The sequence below is a fragment of the Diabrotica virgifera genome, chromosome 2, assembly GCF_917563875.1.
Source record: "Diabrotica virgifera virgifera chromosome 2, PGI_DIABVI_V3a".
NCBI lineage: Eukaryota > Metazoa > Arthropoda > Insecta > Coleoptera > Chrysomelidae > Diabrotica > Diabrotica virgifera.
In genome coordinates, this window is record NC_065444.1 from 159,408,194 (window position 1) to 159,430,109 (window position 21,916).

The window sequence follows — 21,916 nt, forward strand, 5'->3', positions numbered from 1 at the left end:
TGCGAAAAACCGTCTAAAAATGTGGTTATTTTGTTGGAAAATGAACATATTCACTCGCAAATAACTCGAAAAGTGTTGACTTGGCGAAAAAGCTCTATAGAACAAAAGTTACTTAAAATTAGTCAGTTTACCCATTTCCGGACTTATTTTGGACATATATTTTTTCACCCTCAAAAGGGGGTGAAAGTCACCCCCAGGGCAAAAGCACACATCGGCACAATATCACTTTATTGTCTTTGACATATAAGCAATATGTATGCCAAATTTCATGTCAATCCAAGCGGTTCTTTAAAATTTAGAGCAAAAACCGTGAAAGAATGGACTAACATATCGATTCAAGGAAAATCCTCCAAAATGGTGGGAGGTATTATAAAGAGGGTTGCCGCAATCTGAATTAACATAGGTAGCTCCAAATCGGGAACTTTGAACACAGTGTCTAAGTTCAGTGGTGGACAATGTCTAAGTTCAGTGGTGGACGCTACAAGCTATATGATAATGATAATGGGAAACTCGACAAACATTTTTGGAACAATTAAAAAAACAGTGTCAAATACAATGGGGTTCGTTGTTAAAAACTTTATAGCTAAAAATACATACATTACGTGGCAACATAAGTAGAATTAAAAATACATTACGTGGCAACATTGTCAAATTTATTTCAATCATAAAATTAACAATATAAGCAAGCACTAAATTAAGCATTTTCTCCATTTAGTATTTGACACCGGAATAAGCTGTGTAAAGCCTAACGTCAAAATGAAGTTTTTTGTAGTTTCGTGTTTTTTGGTAATTCTAGGTATGTAAAAAACCTTTAAAATAGATTTTATCTAAAAACCTTTTAGTTTTATTAAAATAGTTTTACCAATAAAATTGATTAAAAAAAACATAAAACTTTGTTCAGCTAGAACTTAGCTATACCTTGGTTAAAAAAATACTATTAAAAGTTCGATAGTTCTTTGATTCTTTGCGAGGTTAACAGGAATTTTCAGTTTAAGTATTTTTTTTATATAACTTCCAAACTAATTTTAAAATAACGACTATATTTTGAATTCTTACGTTAAATGTTTGTATCTTTTGTTGTAATTTTTTAATTCACATGAATGTTATTGCAATGTTGTCTATTTCCTTTCATCATTATTGCTTCTTATTTTTTATACAGTGATGTTCGGTGACAATTCTTTTTTGGCCCTTATTTCTTTAATATAGATGCGTTGATTGATGAAATATAGGGGAATGCTATAATATAGGGAAACGATAGAAGCTTATTTTGTCTAGAGGAGTTATAGTAAAATTGTATTTTTTCTTTGATTAAAAATCATTTAGGCATATTTTATTTAAAACAGAAAAATATTGCAGCTGGTATATAAACCTATAGACCATGATAAAAATGTACCTTTATTTTAAAACATACCTATAAAGAACGTTTCACTGATTTAATTTTTTTTTTATATTTTTCTATTTTTACCTGTTTTTTAGAAGCCATTTCTTATAAACCGGTCAATCGGCCATCAATTAGTTTTTGTATCTATTTGTTTCAAGTCGAGCAGTGATTAAGGGAGCATGCGCAAAATTTCACGCCAATGTGTTTTAAATGCATTAATTTTTTTCGAATATGTACTGAGAAAACTAATAACTATTTTTGAAAAAGTTAAACGCATAATTTCAACCCTGTAACTTGTTAAAATAAACATAGAAGTTTTCTACCCTCAGTAATAATGTAATCTTTACTTCTGCATTTAGATTTTTCAAAAATACTTATTTGTTTTCTCAGGATTCGAAAAAAATTAATGCATTTAAAACACATTGGCTCGAAATTTCTCTGCTCATTAAGATAATTGTCATAAGTTTAGTTTTACCAAAGTTTATCTTTAATCCCGCTCGCTCAGACAGAGTTTTAAGCAAATGTATCATAGAAACTCTATCTTGTAAGTTGTGTGCGATTAATACAACGTTATCTGTAAACATCAGATGATTTTAATCTTTCTCCATGTATTTTGATGCTTAATATACTGCCACCTAGTGTTCTTACATATTTACTGTAGAGCCGCGCCTTAAATTATTTTGGTGATACATTGTTTGCTTGTCTTACTCCTCGACCTAAGCTAAAATTTTCTTTATCTTCATCTATTCGTATACTTCGTATAATTAGCTGTAATACACATACCCAAACTTATATGGAATCATCTGATATTTCTTACTATTTCGTGCTAATTTAAAAAAACAAACACACGAAATTAACCAATATTTATTTTAAAGCAATTTAATAACAAATACATAACAATTAAATAAAACAATAAAGTATTTAACAAACAAATTGAAAGTATTTGTTTTAAAGTCAATAGCATACAAAATTTCAATGTAAAACGCATAATGTTTAACTTGTTTTTATTTATTTTTTTTTTGTATTTTGGGGTAGTCAGTGTTATTACCTCTAGTCCTTATGCAAGCTTCAGTTTGCGTGAGCACGCTCCTAGTCAAATTATTAACATTTTGTTGTGGTAGGTTGCTCCATCCTTTAAAACAGCTTGTACTAGCCGTGCGGTGTTTTGTGGATTATCCCGGCGAGCTCTAATTTTTCTTTTAAGAAAATCCCACAAATACTCTATAGCAGTGGTTCCCAACCTTTTATGTCTGGCGACCCACCTTCTGATGTTTTTTCATTTTCGCGACCCATCCCTCACCTATGATGATATGCTATTCTGTATTCTGTACGCCACTCAGCTACTGTAAGAGCCACGCCGCGACCCACCTGAAATCTGTCCGCGACCCACTAGTGGGTCGCGACCCACCGGTTGGGAAACGCTGCTCTATAGGATTAAGCTCGGGTGAGCAAGCAGGCCACTCCAAACAAGGGATACCTTCTGCTTCAATGATGACTGTAGTCACTCTAATGGTATGTAGAGGTTCATTATCATGCAATAAAATTAAATTTTCTCCTGTTTCACCTCTCCAGAGCCTGACTACAGGTTATCACCATACCTGTGAGCAGTTTAAGTTGATTGGATGAAAATTAAAGGAGTTCTTTTACGGATCACAATTCCTCTCCAGAACATTACACTTCCCCTGGTATATTTGTGAATAGATCTAACAGTTTTCGTTCTTGCTTGTCTTCTTTGACCTTTAAGTACACGATTTAGTGGGTCATCTGATTTTCCATCTGATTACATTAAATCCTGACTGTTTTTAAAAATAGCACATTTTGTCAATTCCCAATGTTCCAGTTTTGGTGGTGAAAACACCAATTTAGGCGATCAATCTTGTGCTGCCTGGATAACTCGGGAACCCACAACTGTCTCCTTCTGTATACTTCTTGGTACGAACTCTTCTTCTTACCGTTTCAACTGAAACAGTTACACCTGTAGCTTCCAAAAGCTGCCTTTGGAGCTGCAGGTGAGAAATGGTTGGGTATCTTCCAGCTGAATGGACAATTAAACGATCGTAGAGGGCCGTTGTTACCTTTGGCTACTTTTCCTTGCTTTATTTTTGAGCTTTTCTAGTTCTTGTTACCTAGCATATATTTTGGACAGAACGCCCTCTATTACGCCTAGCTCTGCAGCTATGTCCATCTCAGAACATTACTTTCTCCACAAGACCAATAATCTTTCCTCGTTGTAAGTTGTATAACCCCACATGAGGCATACTTTCGTTTTTGGACGCAAAAGTTAGTTTATTTATTTTCGTTCAACTTGCAACTTAAGCAAATAATCTATACCGTACCGAGCTGTACTATCCGATTGTCTTTTATATTTGTTTATTTTCAATAAAAACCTTTAAGAGGAAAGAGTAGCTATTAACAGGTAGCGAAAACGCGTTCCAAGATTGCGGCTGTAATTTTGAATATTTTTTCGAGATATTTGGTACACGTATTCGTAATATAATAAAGAATGGCGGTACAGAGCCCAATTTGAAAAATATATTAATATGTGGAAATTACTTAGTAATTAAATACAACATTAAAAAAACGAGCCTGTACCGCCATTAAGAAGAACAAAAAAATACACTTTCTTCAAATAAACTTTTTTATCCGATGCCTAGATTTTGTGTCATTTTGGAACTACTAAAATTTTTTATTTCATTAATAGTTCCAAAATGACACAAAATCTAGGCATCGGATAAAAAATTTTATTTGAAGTAAGTGTATTTTTTTGTTCTTCTTAATGGCGGTACAGGCTCGTTTTTTTAATATTGTACTTAATTACAGAGTAATTTCCACATATTAATATATTTTTCAAATTGGGCTCTGTACCGCCATTCTTTATTACATTACGAATACGTGTGCCAAATATCTCGAAAAAATATTCAAAATTACAGCCACAATATTGGAACGCGTTTTGGCTACCTGTTGATCGCTACTGTATCACCTTAATCTTCGCAACAATAACAAGTTTTTTCAAAATAAATAAATATTACTTTGAAATACATGGTGATTCCATATAAGTTTGGGTGTATGTATATTCGGCTTTGCTTTATTGCTTCCAGTACTGTTTCAAAAACTACAGAATCAAGAGCCTGTTCTTTGGGCTGATAGAAATCAAGTTTAGGTGTAAGTTTCTCTTGGTGTTTACTTGTAACACAACAAAAATGACGACAACAAATACTAACTGTTCAACCGAAGACGTTTATTTTAAAAGGTATTCAAATTTTAATAGCATTGCATATGCATCAGGTAAAACATGGACGATTTGTAATCTTATGGTAAAATCTGCAAAATGTTAACTCTATTTTAATATAGAGCAATTATCAATTAAAATTTTATATTCATCTAAAAGCGAAACACAGCTACAAAAATGTCACTAACATACATAACACTATCCCAAGCAATCCAAAACAATAACAATTATTGTAGGTAGGTTTACAATTCAGCTAAAAACTGGGGGAGAGTTGGACAAAACGGGATACCATTCTTGTTTATTTTTATTACGGAAAAAATGTTAAAGAAATTATCATATTATTATTTTTTTATAGCTATAACATTTATTGAAGCACACAAAAAATATATTTTTAGCTATTTTTAATGACTGTAAAATAGTAAAAAAAAATATTTATTAATTAAAGTCCTGCACATCCCGTTTTAGCATACCACGGTTGGATAAAACGGGATAGGTTCACAATATTTAATTTTTTTCATAAATTTATCTAACAAGTATACTTTTAGTAGATATAACACTGCAAAGCAAAATTTACCTTTGAAAAAACAATATCTTCAGTAGTCAGAAACTTAAAAATAGGCCTTTTTATGTTTTATTGCAAAATGGGAAATAAGACATTTTATTTAGGACTAGGTACGTATATCAGAACAAAAGTCACATAAAAATATGTTGTTCTTTTCTGCAGTATGAGAACACGCTTTGTCGCTATTTAAAAAATTAATAGACCAACAAATAAATAGGTGGATAAAACGGGACATAAAAAACTGTATCCCATTTTATCCAACTTATAAGTGTCCCGTTTTGTCCAACTCATACATTTTTCAAAACAAATATGGCTCCTGCCTAAACGTGAAAGTAAAATTAGATAGACTACACATGAGAATATTCGTTAATGAGTGCTTAATTAAAAAATGTAGTAGTCACCGGAATTATATTTTTAGATATGTAGGCAATATAATGTAGAAAACAACGCACTTAAAAGTACAAAGTACCAAAAAAATAGAGTCAAACAATTCTAAACACAACAACTTTTCATCAAATAATGGCATCGAGGTAAAACGAACTGAGAATATTAAAATGACGACTGAGAACAAGTTTTCATCGTTGTCCGATTGATAGCAGCACTAGTTGGGTCTCTAGGCTAGGTATGCCGTTTTATCCAACTCTCCCCAACATCTTTAAAGAAATTAAAGGCTTTTTCGAGTAAATATTAAAAGGCTAAAATCGTGTATATTTCAGTAGAATAATTAGGAAAATATTTTTCAAACAAAATAAAACAGAAATAATAATAATCAATCAAATGTTTCATGTAAAATATATTGAAAACATATTGCACAAACAATATTCATTCATCATGGCTTACTCACTCCTAGCGGAGTGTTTGGCGTCATTTCGGGCTCTCTGATTCATTTGTTGCGGAAAATCAGTCCGCTGTTGTCTTTTTATTATTATAGCACCATGTTGTGTGACTTGGCCCTGTCTACACTTTTTCTCCATTCTTTCCGGTTCTTAGACCGCTTCTTCCAATTGTAGATTCTTAGCTTTTTTATGTCTCATAAGACTTGATCTCTACATCTTGTTTTAGGTCTTCCCTTTTACTCCAGGGCGCATCGGTTTTGAGATGGACGTTGAGAGGTGACTCATTTTTTTTGCAGAAATTGCTTGAAAATAACTCAAATAATAATATTTTGAGTTATCCTCCCACTCAAAATGGTCCAGAACATTGTTTAAATAATCAAAATATCAAAATATGAAGGAAAAATTCGATTTCTTTATTGGTTTTTTGATTTTAACTTTAAAACTATTCATTTCTGAGAAAAGTTGTACTGATATAAGAGTTGCGTAATTAAATATCCTACAATTTAGAATTGGTTAAAAATTTAAAAAATAGTTACCGTTGTTGCAAAATAGCAATATTTGCGAAAAAATCATACAAAAACAAGTACTCGCATTTTACGTTTTTCAACCATTTATTCTATATTTAGGACCTTCATATTTTACCCAGAAAAACTTTATGATATATAGTAAAACAACACTGTAAATTTCATTAAGATCGGTTTAATGTATTTTGTAAAGTAAATTTTGAATTCCAGCTTTCGCAAAAAAATTCATTTTTTTTAATATTGCAGGACTGAAAATAAAGCAGATAGCGAGTTGAATTTTTTGTTGCTTATAGAAGTGTACTGTAAATTTGCAAAATTAAAATCGATTAATTACCACGGCGTCAGGAAATTTTTTAAATAAACATTAATTTTTGGTGCTACGCGCAGGACAGCGGTGTTCGATTCCCACAAGTTGATTTCCACCAAAATGTCTTCCTATCTTTATCTAATATGTTATTTTCTTACTCTATATTTTGTTGTATTTTAATATTTTAATTCCACAAAAATCAAACTAATTTTATTATTGTTGGTGAAATATTGTTTAAATAATTGCATATGCTTAAAAATAATAAACTTTTACTCTATAAGTTAAAATATATGAACAAAGAAAGTTTTTGCTAAAAAAAGTCTTATTTCAAAGGATAGAGTATGTGTTTTTATTTTGCAATAAACAAATTTATTTATTTATATCGAAATGTAATAAGAATTAAAATGTATCAATCATTTATCAAAGGTTATTGGAATGCAAAATCGGAGCATTCTATCCGCTGTCCTGCGCGTAGCACCAAAAATTAAGGTTTATTTAAAAAATTTCCTGACTCCGTGGTAGTTAAACGATTTTAACATTACAAATTGCAAATGAAAGGTACCTACACTTCTATATGCAAAAAAAGTTTCAACTTGCTATCTGCTTTATTTTTAGTCCTGTAACATTTTGAAGAAATGAATTTTTTTTGCGAGAGCTGGATTGCAAAATTTATTTTGCAAAATCTATTGAACCCATCTTAATGAAATTTACAGTATTGTTTTACTGTATCATAAAGTTTTTCTGGGTGAAATATGAAGGTCCTAAGTGTAGCATAAATGGTTGAAAAACGTAAAATTCAAATACTTGTTTTTGTACGTTTTTTTCGGAATTATTGCTCTTTTGCAACAAGGGTGACTATTTTTTAAATTTTTAACCCATTCTATATTGTAGGAAATTTGATTACGCAACTTTTATGTTAGTACAACTTTTCTCGAAAATGAATACTTTTAAAGTTATAATCAAAAAACCAAAAATAAATCAAATTTTTCCTTCATTTTTTGACATTTTGATTATTTAAACAATGTTCCGGACCTTTTTGAGAGGGAGGATAACTCAAATGTTTTTATTTGAGTTATTTTTAAGCAATTTCTGCAAAAAAATTTGAGTCACCTCTCAACGTCCAAATGTACTAATATTTTTACAGATGTGCCCAAGTCTATTTAGTCTCTTTGTTGTTGATTTCCAGTCGGTTATTCGCTTTAGCGTAGAATCTGGGTTAGCTCTTTCTGTGTGTCCCAGCCACCTGAGCCTTTGTTGTATTTTAATGAGGCTGTGTACCTTTTTCATATACTGCGGAAGATGCTTGCTTTCTTGTAGTTTTTTTTTTTCAAAAAGTCATCATTGATATACTTATATTTTAGTTCCTGTTAGGTTTCTAGCAGCTTTCAGAATTTCTATTCCCGTAGCTTTCTTTTTCATTTCCAATATGATAGGTCTGGGTACATTTTGGGTATCACCTTGTCTGCCTATTCTCCTCATCTCTACCAGTTCTTGATCTAGGCTTGTTTGTACGTCGATTTTTTTTATTTTCTCATTTATCTTAGTTATCGTCTGTTGTTCGCTTTGATTTTCTTCAACCCCCTGTATTACTGTATTTTTTGTCTAGCTTGTTTTTCCATTAGTTCGATTCTAACTCCTTGTTTCGAGATTTTAGCTCTCATTGCTTTGTTATCTGATTTCAACTGCTCGAGTTCTTTATTTAATTTAAACAAGCCTAATTGCATTTTGTTTATTTTAGTTTCAGTTCTGACATTTCTTTCATCCATTTTCTCTTACTTTGCTAGTATTTGCTCCATTGTACCGCAATAAGGGTGTCCGCCCAATCCACTTGTCGGAGCGTCAACCTTTCTCAGCACTTTGGAGTTTTACTCAGCTATGGATTTTGGTACTTTCGGCTTTATTACAGAAGTTTTTCGCTAGCTGGCAACTTCGCTTTTATATCAGTCAGCACTTTTGCCTCTTATCCTGATGTTTCTGTCTATTTTTTATTAATTCCTTAAGAGGTTAGTGTGTTTTTGCAATGCTTACTCATTACTATCTGCCGAATTTTGACGAAATTGTTTTTTGGGAAGCACTGCCGTCATTCTTACTAAACTGTAGTTTGTTTATACTCGTTTATTCTTCACTTTTACCGTTGATTGAAAAATTTATATGGGGCTTTTACTACACTTTATTTATATTTTAATACGTATTTTGAGTGTATCGTTCAGATTCAAACCTGGTTAAGGTCTAAGTCCCAAAAACAATATTACAATAACAAAACAAAACTTTCCCAAAAAGATTATTATCAGTAAAAACTGACATCATCGTCATCATGATCTGCCATTCTCCATTGCCTCACATAGGTCTCCTCCATTCTCTTTACTCTTTTCCATCCTGTGATTTCTACATCTAATTCCATGTTGTTTTTCGTAAGTAGCCCATCGATCTTATTGGTTTATGGTTTATTGGTGTTCTACCTCGGTGTTTCTTGTTTTCTCTAGATCTCTAGATTCTCTAGAAATTAATTGGCCATATATTTTATTTTTTTGAAAGCTTATGTTTAGGCCTACTTGTTCTAATGCATATTAACTGGGTTACTTAAGTATTCATCATAAATATTGTTTATTCCCTTTTTAGTCCAATTTAGTTTCTTAATCCCATATTCCAGCTGTCATGAATAATTGAGAGGATGGTATCACCATGTCCATTGCCTTGGTTAATTCCATTTAATATTATTATGTACATATTATGAAAATATTTCGTAAGTCATAACACATGGTGTAATCATGTCTAAATAGGAGACACGCAATATAATGTTGAAACGGTGCACTCTTAAAAGAAATCATTAAAACGCGGAAAACTGCAGAAATTGGTCATATAATAAAACATAATAAACTTAGCTTAGCTAGAAATGTCCAAGGATGCCAACTGAGTTTTTGGCTTGAGAAATGGAGAATATAGAGGCATCGGTTCTAACAACTTGTTAAGACAGACCTAATAGGGGCAAAGAGTGTTTACAAAATTGTTTTAGATTTTTGTGAGTAGAAAACACTCGAAGAAGACTAGCAGAAATAAAATATGCAAATAATGTTTAAATAATCTGCAAGACAGCATAATCTGCAAGTCATATTAGGTGATCTAGAAATGACAAATAGGCTGCTTCAAAACTTCAATAGGACTGCAATAAAGACAGCTTCCGGAAAAAACTTTAAAAATAAACAAAAATTTCTGGAGGAGCAACTGCCAAAAGATTATGTACTCTAAAAAATTGTATAGATACATTTTCAACTATATATTTTCAAAAACCAACTATTAGAATCAAAAGAGCTTGACAAAGAATATTCCTTCGTTGAAATTATTTCTTTTTGTGTGAATTTGATGGCCTTGGTTGAGCCAATTAGCCAGATGTTTTGTTATTTAAAAAAAAACAAATTTTTTTAATCAGAGGAATTTTTCTGTAATTCTAACTCTAAATACTACATAATTCACATACTACAGTTATTATCTAAATAATACACTGTTTTGGTTGTATATATATTTTATTGTATTTATATTTGTATTTTTTTGTTTTATTTAATTATATTTTTAATTTCTTTTTTTTATATTTTTGTTTATTATTATTATTAATTGTTTTTTACTACGCTAAGACATAAACCCGATTCAATATCTCGGAGGTTTACATCTTCTTAGTTCTTTTCCTCTTTTTTGATTTTTTTTCTTTTTTTTTTTCGTTTCCCCCTTTTTTGTTTTTTTTTGTTTTTTTTTAATTATACTATACTTACAATAATTACTTAAATCCACAGGGTTTAAAAAAATAACAACAAAACAAGCATGTTTGTTTGTTAAATGCAAATTTAATTTTATCGCTACAATTTATATTTCATCAAGGTGTTTTGCTGAGAATGCAAAAAAGAGCTGTTAATCACAATATAAATAGCCAAAATCGAATACCTCGGTCACATCATGACGAACAGTGAAATATATGGACTGCTGCAACTAATCTTGCAAGGAAAAGTAGAAGGAAAGTGAGGACCAGGAAGGCGAAGGATTTCCTGGCTGAAAAATCTACGTACGAGGTTCAACACAATAACCACAAACCTCTTTAGAGGCAGCAGTCTGCAAAGTATAGATTGCCATGATGGTCGCCAATATCCGAAACGGATAGGCACCACAAGAAGAAAGAAGAATTTATATTTACAATTTTTGATATGTTCGTAAATTGTTTTTAGTATATTAATATCTTCAGAAAAAATCAAATTGTTCAAGTAGGCGGAAAGTGGAATTTTTGATACATTATTAAGATTATCACAAAATGTGTTTATATTTTTACTGATTGATGGGAACATTTGAAGAGAATAATATGTAGTAGATAACATTCTTTTCCACACTCACAGTTAGGTGACTCTGTGAGACCCAAACTGTACATATGAAGGGGGTAAGGGCGTGATTTCATCTCAATCTATTTATAACCTTTATGAAATGGCGATTTGATACAGTATGAAACCATTTGATACAGTCGAAATTATTAGAACATAATATTTATTTATTTAGCGTATGGCTTAATTATATCACAGAATATATTTAGATTTATGCATTATACAATGCATCACAAACAGATGTCCAATTTTTTTATATATTCGATTGACCCTTCGGTAGCCATTACAAAGTCTATAGGGTCGCCTGTGTATGCTCTGCGTGGGCAGTCCTGAACAATGTGACTGATCGTCTGTCTTGCAGCGCCGCAGTCACAAGAAGGCGAGGGGAGTTTACCCCATCTGTGGAGGGAGTCGGCGCATCTTCCACAGTTTGTTCGAATTCGATTAAGGGCTGCCCAAATCTTACGGGGACGTTCAAATTCGCCAGGTTTCCCTATGATGTGCGGTAGACTATGGTAATGCGGATCTGTCCTACTTTCCCAATCTTCTCTCCATCGGGTATTTAAGTTAAAGTTGGATTGCTGCAGCGCTTGAGCAGATTGTAGAGGGGGTAACCTGGATCGGAGACGGTTTCCAAGAATATCGGGGATGTCGTTGTGGACTAGAAGCTGGCGACTGTCCATTATTTTGTTATATTCTTTAACCAATGCATGTTCGCGGCGTAAGTTGGGTGGTGCTATATTACTAAGGGTAGGTAGCCACATTGTAGGGGTGGGCTTAATTGTGCCTGTTATCATACGCATAGTACGGTTTAGTTGGGTGTCGACCAGATGGGTATGCCTGCTATTTAGCCACACTGCAGCACAGTATTCTGCCACCGGATATATCAGGCCAAGAGCAGAGGATCTTAATGTTGATGCTGTGGACCCCCATGTAGTGCCGCAGAGTTTCTGTATTATATTGTTGCGTTTTTTCAATTTTGCCGCTGTTTTCGTCAGGTGTTCTCTGAATGTGAGCGTTCTGTCTAGAGTAACCCCAAGGTATTTCGGGTATTTATTGTGTTTTAACAGCTTCTTATTAAAATACACTCGCAATTCTCTGTTTGCCAACTTGTTGTTTAGATGAAAAGCTGATACTTCAGTTTTTGTAGTACTTGGCTGTAGTCTCCATTTCTTAAGGTATTCGCTGAGGATGGATAAGTCATTCGTGAGAGTGATTTCTGTAGTTTCTAAAGATTGGTGGCTTGTTGCAAGGGTCCAGTCGTCAGCATATCCAAACTTCCGAGATTCGGTTTCAGGCATGTCAGCAATATAGAGGCTGAAAAGTAAAGGGGCAAGGACAGAACCCTGTGGAAGACCATTGTTAAGTTTCATCTGTCTACTCGTCTCCTTTCTCATTATAACCTGGAAGGCTCTGTTGGTCAGCATGTTGTCAATGAGGTTAATTATCTTTCTACAGGGGATAATGCGGGCCAGTTTATATATTAATCCCTGTCTCCAAACAGTATCATATGCTGCTGTTAGATCTATAAATACTGTTGCTGTCTTTTGTTTCTTTTGAAAACTAGCTTCTATAAAAGTTGTTAATGACAGCACTTGGTCCGTACAGCTTCGATGAGGGCGGAAGCCAGCTTTTCAGTGGGGACATTTTCTAGTATCCTGTGACTAATTCTGTTGAGGAGAAGCTTTTCTAATAGTTTATATACCATGCTGAGTAGAGCTATGGGGCGGTAGTTTTCTGGCTTATCGTTTGATTTGCCCGGTTTCGGAATTGCAATTATGTTTGTTCGCTTAAGTAAGAAAGGACTGTTACCTGACTGAAGTATATCATTAAAGAACATTGCAAGCCACTGTTTCGTGTATGCACCACTGTGTATCAAGAACTCTGGATGGATACCATCAAAGCCAGGTGCTTTACCTGATTTCATTTCTTTCAGCGCATGTGTGATTTCAGAAATAAGTATTCTTGCTGAATATTCGGAGTTCGTTCTGTTCATTTGTTTTAATGCCCTTAAGTCTCTTTTCACGTTGGTAGTATGTGTTCGATCTCGTGGAGCTCTGGATAGAGATACTATATGGGAGGCAACCTTGTTAGGGGACATTTTAGACTCTCTGGATTCCAGCTGGTTAGCTCCTCCAATTTTCCGCAACAAGGACCATGCCTGCCGGCTTGATTTTTTGAAGTCAAGGTTCTCGACAGTCTTTATCCATTTTTGGCGTCTAGCTGTATCGATGTTGTGTAAAAGCTCATCGGCTATTTCTCGGTCACCACTTTCGAGAAACTTCGTGTATAAGTCTTCACATGTTTCAGTCCATCCAGGCACATATTCTTTGCGATACCCCCTAGGGATGGTTTTCTTGGCAGTGCTTATTACTGCGCCCACAAACCTCTCATAATGTTTGCTGGTTGGAGGGACCCAGCTCAAGGTCCGGTCTAGTTGTTCAGAGAACTTCTTCCAGTTTGCTTTTCTAAGATTCCACCTGGGTCGAGGATATGATCTAATTATTGGAATTGATATGCCGATGGTGATAAGCACCGGACGATGTTGAGTATGTGGGAAGTCTGCAAGGACACTTCTCGCAGTTGTTAGTGGTCTGTCATTGGTATCTTTTGAGACAAAACATAGGTCTGGGTTATATTCTTTTCTCCATGCAGCTGATTTAAATGTTCCTCTGTCTTTGGCATCAAAAACTAGATATGTGTTTTTCTCTTCGGACCATTCTACTAGTGCCTCCCCATTTTTATCATTCGTGGTGTACTTCCACATTTCGTGGTGGCTGTTGAAGTCGCCGATGTATATAGTAGGATGTGGATGAGTCTTTAGCACTTCTGGGTTCCATGTAGTGGCTGGAGGTTTGTATATGTTAACTAGGGTAATATCTCCAATCTTGGTGACTACTTCATGTATATTATTTTCATTGGAAGCAGAAAGTAGGAAACCATTTTCTATATTGCAGCGAATGTAGGTTGCGACGCCGTAATGTTTATCATAGGTGGCTCCCAGTAAATCGTAGCCAGGTATCTTTCCCCTTAAATCAAGCTGGACTTTGTCTTCAGTATGGGTCTCTTGTATGGCAACCAGGTCAATGTCGTTATCGTGTAGGATTTTTTGCAACACTTGGCATTTTGCCTGGCTTATGCCCTCGATGTTAAGGTGACAGACTCGGATACACGGTCCGAGATCTCTAGTCAGTTGGTTCTTAGAAGAACCTTTATTTGTTCCCATCGTATTTTTACGTATAGATAAGATTTCTGTTTGTGATCTGTGATGTTGGCAGGATATTGTTTTTGTTTTTCGTTCGTCTGCCGCCAAATTTTTGCTAGTTCATTTAGCGTTACCCAGGGTGCACCACATGGAGGCGAACTAGCATTACACCCCCTATTAGAACATAATAGGGGAGGGTTGGAATAAACGGGATAGTCGGATAAAACGGAATACTAGCCTAGAAACCCAACTAGTGCTGCTATCAATCTGAAAACGACAGAAACTTGTTATAAGTTCTCATTTTAACATTGTCAGTTTGTTTTACCTCGATACCACTATTTGATGAAAATTTGTTATGTTTAGAATTGTTTGACTCTTTTGGTACTTTGTACTTTTAAGTGCGTTGTTTTCTACAATATACTGGCTACATATATCGTGAGCATACTGCAAAAACTGACCAAGTCAAATATCGTGCTTTCGAGATAATTGATGTTGAATATTCTGTAATTTTATTTGAATTTTTTTTAAATCATTTTAAAAGGATAATGTATTTTTTCTTTACAGGTATTAAATGGTTGAAGTTAGTGATTCTAAGTAGCTCTAAAAATCGCATTAACTTTTTTGTTTTCTTAATGTTGTTCTGAAGCTATTTTCTTGTGGCATTTTTATAATCAAGTATATTCAAATGGGAAATAAGCCATAAGAGAAAAATCAAAGAAGCGGCTCTAATTATGCTAAATGAAACCAATTGTGTCGCAAATTCCTCGGTAGAATGCAGTAGGATGTGGTTACCCATATTAAAGGAGGAAGTCAATAGAAAGAAAATACCACAATTAGTAAATCAGTAACATATCGAGTTAGTACATTGAGTATTTTAGTATTATTTAAAATTTAAAATATCAAGTCAGAATTCGGTATTAGTTTTGAGAGTAAACTAAATGTAAACCCAAATACTTACGATGTCGGGATAGTATCACGAGGTTTTTTCCTGGTTTTCCCTCGTGATTTACTATGGAATCTCTAACGCGAGAATTTCAGTGCCACCGTTGCATTTGGTTTTCTTTTTAAAGACAGATCACATGTTATGATTTTTTGTGGCGGATATTCTTGAGTTGGGATTGATTTCATGTAATCGAATGAACTATCTTTTAGTAAAGTCGTCCCAGGAACGCAACTCATCAATATTGGCAATATCATTTTAAAGTCGTCTACTTTAAAATGTATAATACGTGTCTGAATTGCCGATATAATTGAGTCAGATTAAATAAATTATTAGAAGAATTTTTTACTAAGCAACAACATTTTTGTTTATTTAATATTATTTTGTATTTTGACAACGACACCCGACTTGGGCGTCGAAACGTTAATAAAATCATTTTTAGGTAAAATTGTGGCTTATTTCCCATTTGAATATACTTGATTATAAAAATGTCACAAGAAAATAGCTTCAGAACAACATTAAGAAACCGGTATGGGCCTAGCGTTTGTCAAAATTTTAGGAGATTGGAAACTTTGTACGAGAAATTGGCACACTGTCAAAATTCAATTAAATTTTTAAGACGATGTAGAGACAACAATTTAATACCAAAAGGCTTGAGGTTACGACCAGCGTACTCAAGCAGAAGACTCCAAAATATTTTACATAGAGCCAGTGTGTCAATGATCCGGGAAAGGTTACAATTTCATAGATCAAATTTATTTTTTATTGAACAAGACATCGTAAGTATTGAAGATTTGCTTTACGGAATGATATCAAATTCTGATTTTGATCGAATTATTTTTAGTTTACACATAATTTATCAAAATTCATATCAGAAACAAAGAAATATACATTTAAATAAATTTAATATTCTTTTAGAACAAAATATAGTATAAGAGCTGTGAGACATTTTTGAGTAGGTATTTTAGGCAACCTGAAAATTTCTCAGGTAACTCTTCTATGATAGCCTAATACAAAAATGCCGGTCTGGCTGGAGGGTAGCGGTTATTTTCCCCAAAAATCCCCCCCAAATTAAAAAAGGGGAAAAATTTTTATTACAAAAAATATCATTGATATGACTTGAAAGCAAATTTAAATATTCAAATATAAAGAAAATAAACAGACCAGGCGATTTGAGTGCGATTTTAACTCTGCAAGATACTTGCATGGGCGCCCCAGGATTATTTTCAGGGGGTGCATCTGAACTTCAAAAGATTTCATCTGAATCTGTACATACTATTAACGAGTATAAAATATAAAACTATACATGCATAGCTATGTACATTCCTTCCGGACAGGGAGGTGCAATTGTTATTTTGACAGGGTATTTTTTAATTTTAAAAATAAATATTCTAAAAAAGACAGGTTTTTTTGGTGAAATTATCCAATTGCCATGTGATCAAACAAATTACGCGTGCATATAAATGAAACCGCTATAGGTAAGCAGCAGTGTGTGAAAGAGCGTATACCGATAGCTGTTTGCGTCCTCTGTTGTAGCTGAGCGAGTCCGTTCGCTCGAGAAAAATCACGTGACCTGGCGATATCCATGTTGTTGTGCCTCGAAACGTTAAAGTAATTATTATATATATTATAGTTTATACTATACAATAGATTTTGCAAATATGATAGAAAAAGACAAATTTGTTATTATAAATATATAGGTAGAAAACTATAAAACTATAAACTAAATTAATTCTGTGTCCGAATCTTGTACTTCTTCTTCAAACTCCTCATCTGAGCTTAAATATTCATTCTCTTCTTCTTCTTCGTTAGACTCCCCTCGAGACTCAGATTCCTCTTCTACATGATCTGTAAATAGTTGTAATATGTATTTAGAATTAATTAAAAATTAATCAGTGATTAATTAATTGAGTTGCTACGTACTCTCTGTCCTTTTATACGGAGTCGAAGCCTGGACAATCGCGGGCGCATTTGAAGAAAGACTTGCCATTGTTGAGATGTGGTGTTATCGAATAATGTAAAAAAATATCATGGACACAACACTTAACAAACAGGGAAACATTAAGAGAGATGAAAAAGGCAAAAGAAATACTTAACACTATGAAGGAAAGAAAAATGAGCTAAAATAAATATATATTCTCTTTTTCTTCGTCACACTCCCCTCGACACTCAGATTCTTCTACCTGATCGTTAAATAGTTGTAATATGTATTTAGAATTAATGAAAAATTAATTAGTGATTAATTGATTGAGTTGCTACGTATTCTTACTTATATAACCAATGCTTAATACTTTTCCTTATATAACCAATCGCATCACGTTTTTTATTTCTTAGTATATAACCAAAGTAGCTCATGTTTCTTTCCTTCATGGTGTTGAGTATTTCTTTTGCCTTTTTCATCTATCTTAATGTTTCCGTGTTTGTTACGTGTGTCCATGATATATTTAACATTATTCGATAACTCCACATATCAACAACGGCAAGTCTTTCTTCAGATGCTCCCGTGATTGTCCAGGCTTCGACTCCGTATAAAAGAAAGGAGAATACCTAGCAACCCAACTAATTAATCACTAATTAATTTTTAATTAATTCTAAATACATATTTCAACTATTTACAGATCATGTAGAAGAGAAATCTGAGTCTCAAGGGGAGTCTGACGAAGAAGAAGAGAATTAATATTTAAGCTCAGATGAGGAGGTTGAAGAAGAAGTACAAGATTCGGACACAGAATTAATTTAGTTTAAAGTTTTATACTTTTCCACCTATATATTTATAATAATATATTTGTCTTTTTCTATTATATTTGCAAAATCTATTGTATAGTACGTATTATTTTTCTTTAATTAAGAAAAAGTTACTTAAAAAACTATAATATATAATAATTACTCTAACGTTTCGAGAAACAACAGCATGGATATCGACAGGTCACGTGATTTTTCTCGAGCGAACGGACTCGCTCAGCTACAACAGAGGACGCAAACAGCTATCGGTATACGATCTTTCTCACACTGCTGCTTACCTATAGCGCTTTTCATTTATATGCACGCGTAATTTGTTTGATCACCTGGCAGTTGGAAAATTTCACCAAAAAAACCTGTCTTTTTTAGAATATTTATTTTTAATGTTAAAAAATACCCTGTCAAAATAAAAATTGCACCTCCCTGTCCGGAAGGAATATACATAGCTATGCACGTATAGTTGTATATTTTATACTCGTTAATAGTATGTACAGATTCAGATGAAATCTTCTAAAGTTCAGATGCATCCCCTGAAAATAATCCTGGGGCGCCCATGCAAGTATCTTGCAGAGTTAAAATAGCCCTCAAATCGCCTGGCCGGTTTATTTTCTTTATATGTATTTGAATATTTAAATTTACTTCAAAGTCACGTCAATGACATTTTTTGTAATAACAATTTTTACCCTTTTGTTTAAATTTTGGGGGGATTTTTGGGGAAAATAACCGCTACCCTCCAGCCAGACCGGCATTTTTGTATTAGGCTATTATGGGAGAGTCACCTGAAAAATTTTCAGGTTGCCTAAAATACCTACTCAAAAATGTCTCACAGCTCTTGGACCAATAGTATACATACTTTTGATAACCTAAATAGAAATAATGACATATTAGCGACAGTTGTCAATCTATCAAATAGACATTTAAATGCAACGGAAAATTTGGTATTGTCAAAAGGTTTAAATTATGCTGTCACTCATCCATCTATTCCAAAATTAGACATAATTAGCGCAGTGGAAAAAATATCCCAGTGTTTACCAACTCATGAAAAAGAACAATATAGGGTACTATGCAAACTTGAATTGGAAAAATCTAATAAAATTGAACAGAACATCAATAAAGAGGAAATAAAAGCTTTAAAAACTTTAAAAAATGATGACTCCATAACAATCCTACCAGCGGATAAAGGAAATGCAACTGTAATAATGGATAAAGTACAATATGAGGATAAAATTACAGATCTAATTACAAATGGACCTTATACCAAATTAACGAAGGATCCAACGAAGACACTGGAAAACAAAATCTATAGAACTTTATTCAAATTTAAAAATGACCTAACGTACTATCAAAGAAAATTAATGACACCTCATTACAATAAGACACCATATTTTTATGGAGTACCGAAAATTCACAAAGCAAATATTCCACTTAGACCTATTTGTAGTACCATCAATTCTCCTTGTAGTGAACTATCAAAATTTTTATTAAATATTATAAAACCATTTGCAAATAATAATGACACATTTATAAAAAATACACAACATTTTTTAAACAAATTATCAAATATTGAATTTAATCCAAATAATATTTTAGTAAGTTTTGACATAAACAGTTTATTTACAAATGTGCCATTAGATAAAACTTTAAACATAATCAAAACGAAATTAGAAAATGATAATACATTAACAACTAGGACAAGACTAAATGTATCAGCTATAATGGAGTTATTGACATTATGTACTAATAATACCTATTTTCAACTAAATAATGAATTCTATAAACAAAATTTTGGTCTCGCAATGGGCTCTTCTTTATCTCCATTATTGGCTAATATATTTATGGAGGATTTCGAAACTAATATCATTTCTAAACAAAATTTAAAACCCACAGTATGGTGGAGATATGTAGATGATGTGTTTTCCATATGGCCTCATAGATCGGAATTGTTGGATACGTTCCTGAATATTATAAACGATCAAGAAGAGACAATAAAGTTTACAATGGAAAAGGAATACAATAACACCCTACCTTTCCTCGATGTTTTGGTCTCAAAGAAGGATACTGGATATGAGACTCAAGTGTATAGAAAACCAACACACACCAACAGATATCTCAATTACAAATCAAATCATAACATCAACGTTAAAAAGGGAATCATTAAATCCTTATATGATAGAGCCAAAATTACTTGTTCTAACGAAAATTCATTTTTTGAAGAAAAACAATTGTTAACATCTGTTTTATTAAAAAATGATTATCCCATATCGTTTATAAATAAGGAATTGTCAAGATTGGATCGAATGGAACAGAACAACTTAGAACGGGATCCTACAACATTCACAAGAAATAATACGAGGAAAATATCAATACCATATGTAAAAGGACTATCCGAGAAACTTAAAACAATAGGAAATAAATTCAACATATCAACAACATTCAAAACAACAAACACATTGAGATCTATTCTATCTAAAACTAAACCTAACAGTGAACAAGAAAGAACAAAGAATTGTATTTATAAAATACCTTGTGAATGCGAACAATTTTATATAGGTGAAACGTCAAGACCATTAGACGTTAGAGTAAATGAACATCAGTCTTATATAAAAAATAGAGAATTTGATAGATCTCAAATATGTCAACACGCATGGGATAATGAACATAGAGTTCAGTGGAGAGATTCAAGTATAGTCCTAAAAGAAGCAGATAGTAAAAAGAGAAAAATCAAAGAAGCGGCTCTAATTATGCTAAATGAAACCAATTGTGTCGCAAATTCCTCGGTAGAATGCAGTAGGATGTGGTTACCCATATTAAAGGAGGAAGTCAATAGAAAGAAAATACCACAATTAGTAAATCAGTAACATATCGAGTTAATACATTGAGTATTTTAGTATTATTTAAAATTTAAAATATCAAGTCAGAATTCGGTATTAGTTTTGAGAGTAAACTAAATGTAAACCCAAATACTTACGATGTCGGGATAGTATCACGAGGTTTTTTCCTGGTTTTCCCTCGTGATTTACTATGGAATCTCTAACGCGAGAATTTCAGTGCCACCGTTGGATTTGGTTGTCTTTTTAAAGACAGATCACATGTTATGATTTTTTGTGGCGGATATTCTTGAGTTGGGATTGATTTCATGTAATCGAATGAACTATCTTTTAGTAAAGTCGTCCCAGGAACGCAACTCATCAATATTGGCAATATCATTTTAAAGTCGTCTACTTTAAAATGTATAATACGTGTCTGAATTGCCGATATAATTGAGTCAGATTAAATAAATTATTAGAAGAATTTTTTACTAAGCAACAACATTTTTGTTTATTTAATATTATTTTGTATTTTGAAAACGACACCCGACTTGGGCGTCGAAACGTTAATAAAATCATTTTTAGGTAAAATTGTGGCTTATTTCCCATTTGAATATACTTGATTTTTTGTTTTCCGAAAAAAAAATTCACTTGGTCACTTTTTGATGTCGAAATTTGTTCAAATTTAAATCATGGTCACAAAAAGATGATTATTTATCAATAATAAATCACAAAGAAAATACTTCTGATTTTATTTATTTACAGTGTAAGGCTGAAGTTTCAAATAAAAACATTTTCCGCAAATCGCCAGGAAATTTTGACATTCCTGTCAAAATTTCTTGAAGAAAAAGTCAGGACTTCCTTACTGTAAGGAAATGTCATTTCCTTACTGTAAGGAAATGATATTTCCGTACAGTTGTTAGTGTTTGACAATTCAACCTCAATACGTTTCCATAGTAACCCAAGTAATTTTATTAGGAATTTCAAAGCACCATTTATTTGGGAATAAAATTATCGCGTTTTTTTTA

The 21,916-nt window shown here is 32.9% G+C and overlaps 1 protein-coding gene across 1 annotated transcript in view; it reads left to right on the top strand.

Annotated features, from left to right (window-relative positions):
- Nucleotides 1-557: 557 nt before the first annotated feature.
- Nucleotides 558-21,916, top strand: part of LOC114334643 (uncharacterized) — a 54,986-nt gene continuing 33,627 nt past the window's right edge. Inside the window, exon 1 of the mRNA XM_028284733.2 lies at nucleotides 558-796. Within this exon, the coding sequence (XP_028140534.1) occupies nucleotides 757-796 (40 nt within the window). The 5' untranslated portion in view covers nucleotides 558-756. The remainder of the gene's footprint in view (nucleotides 797-21,916) is intronic.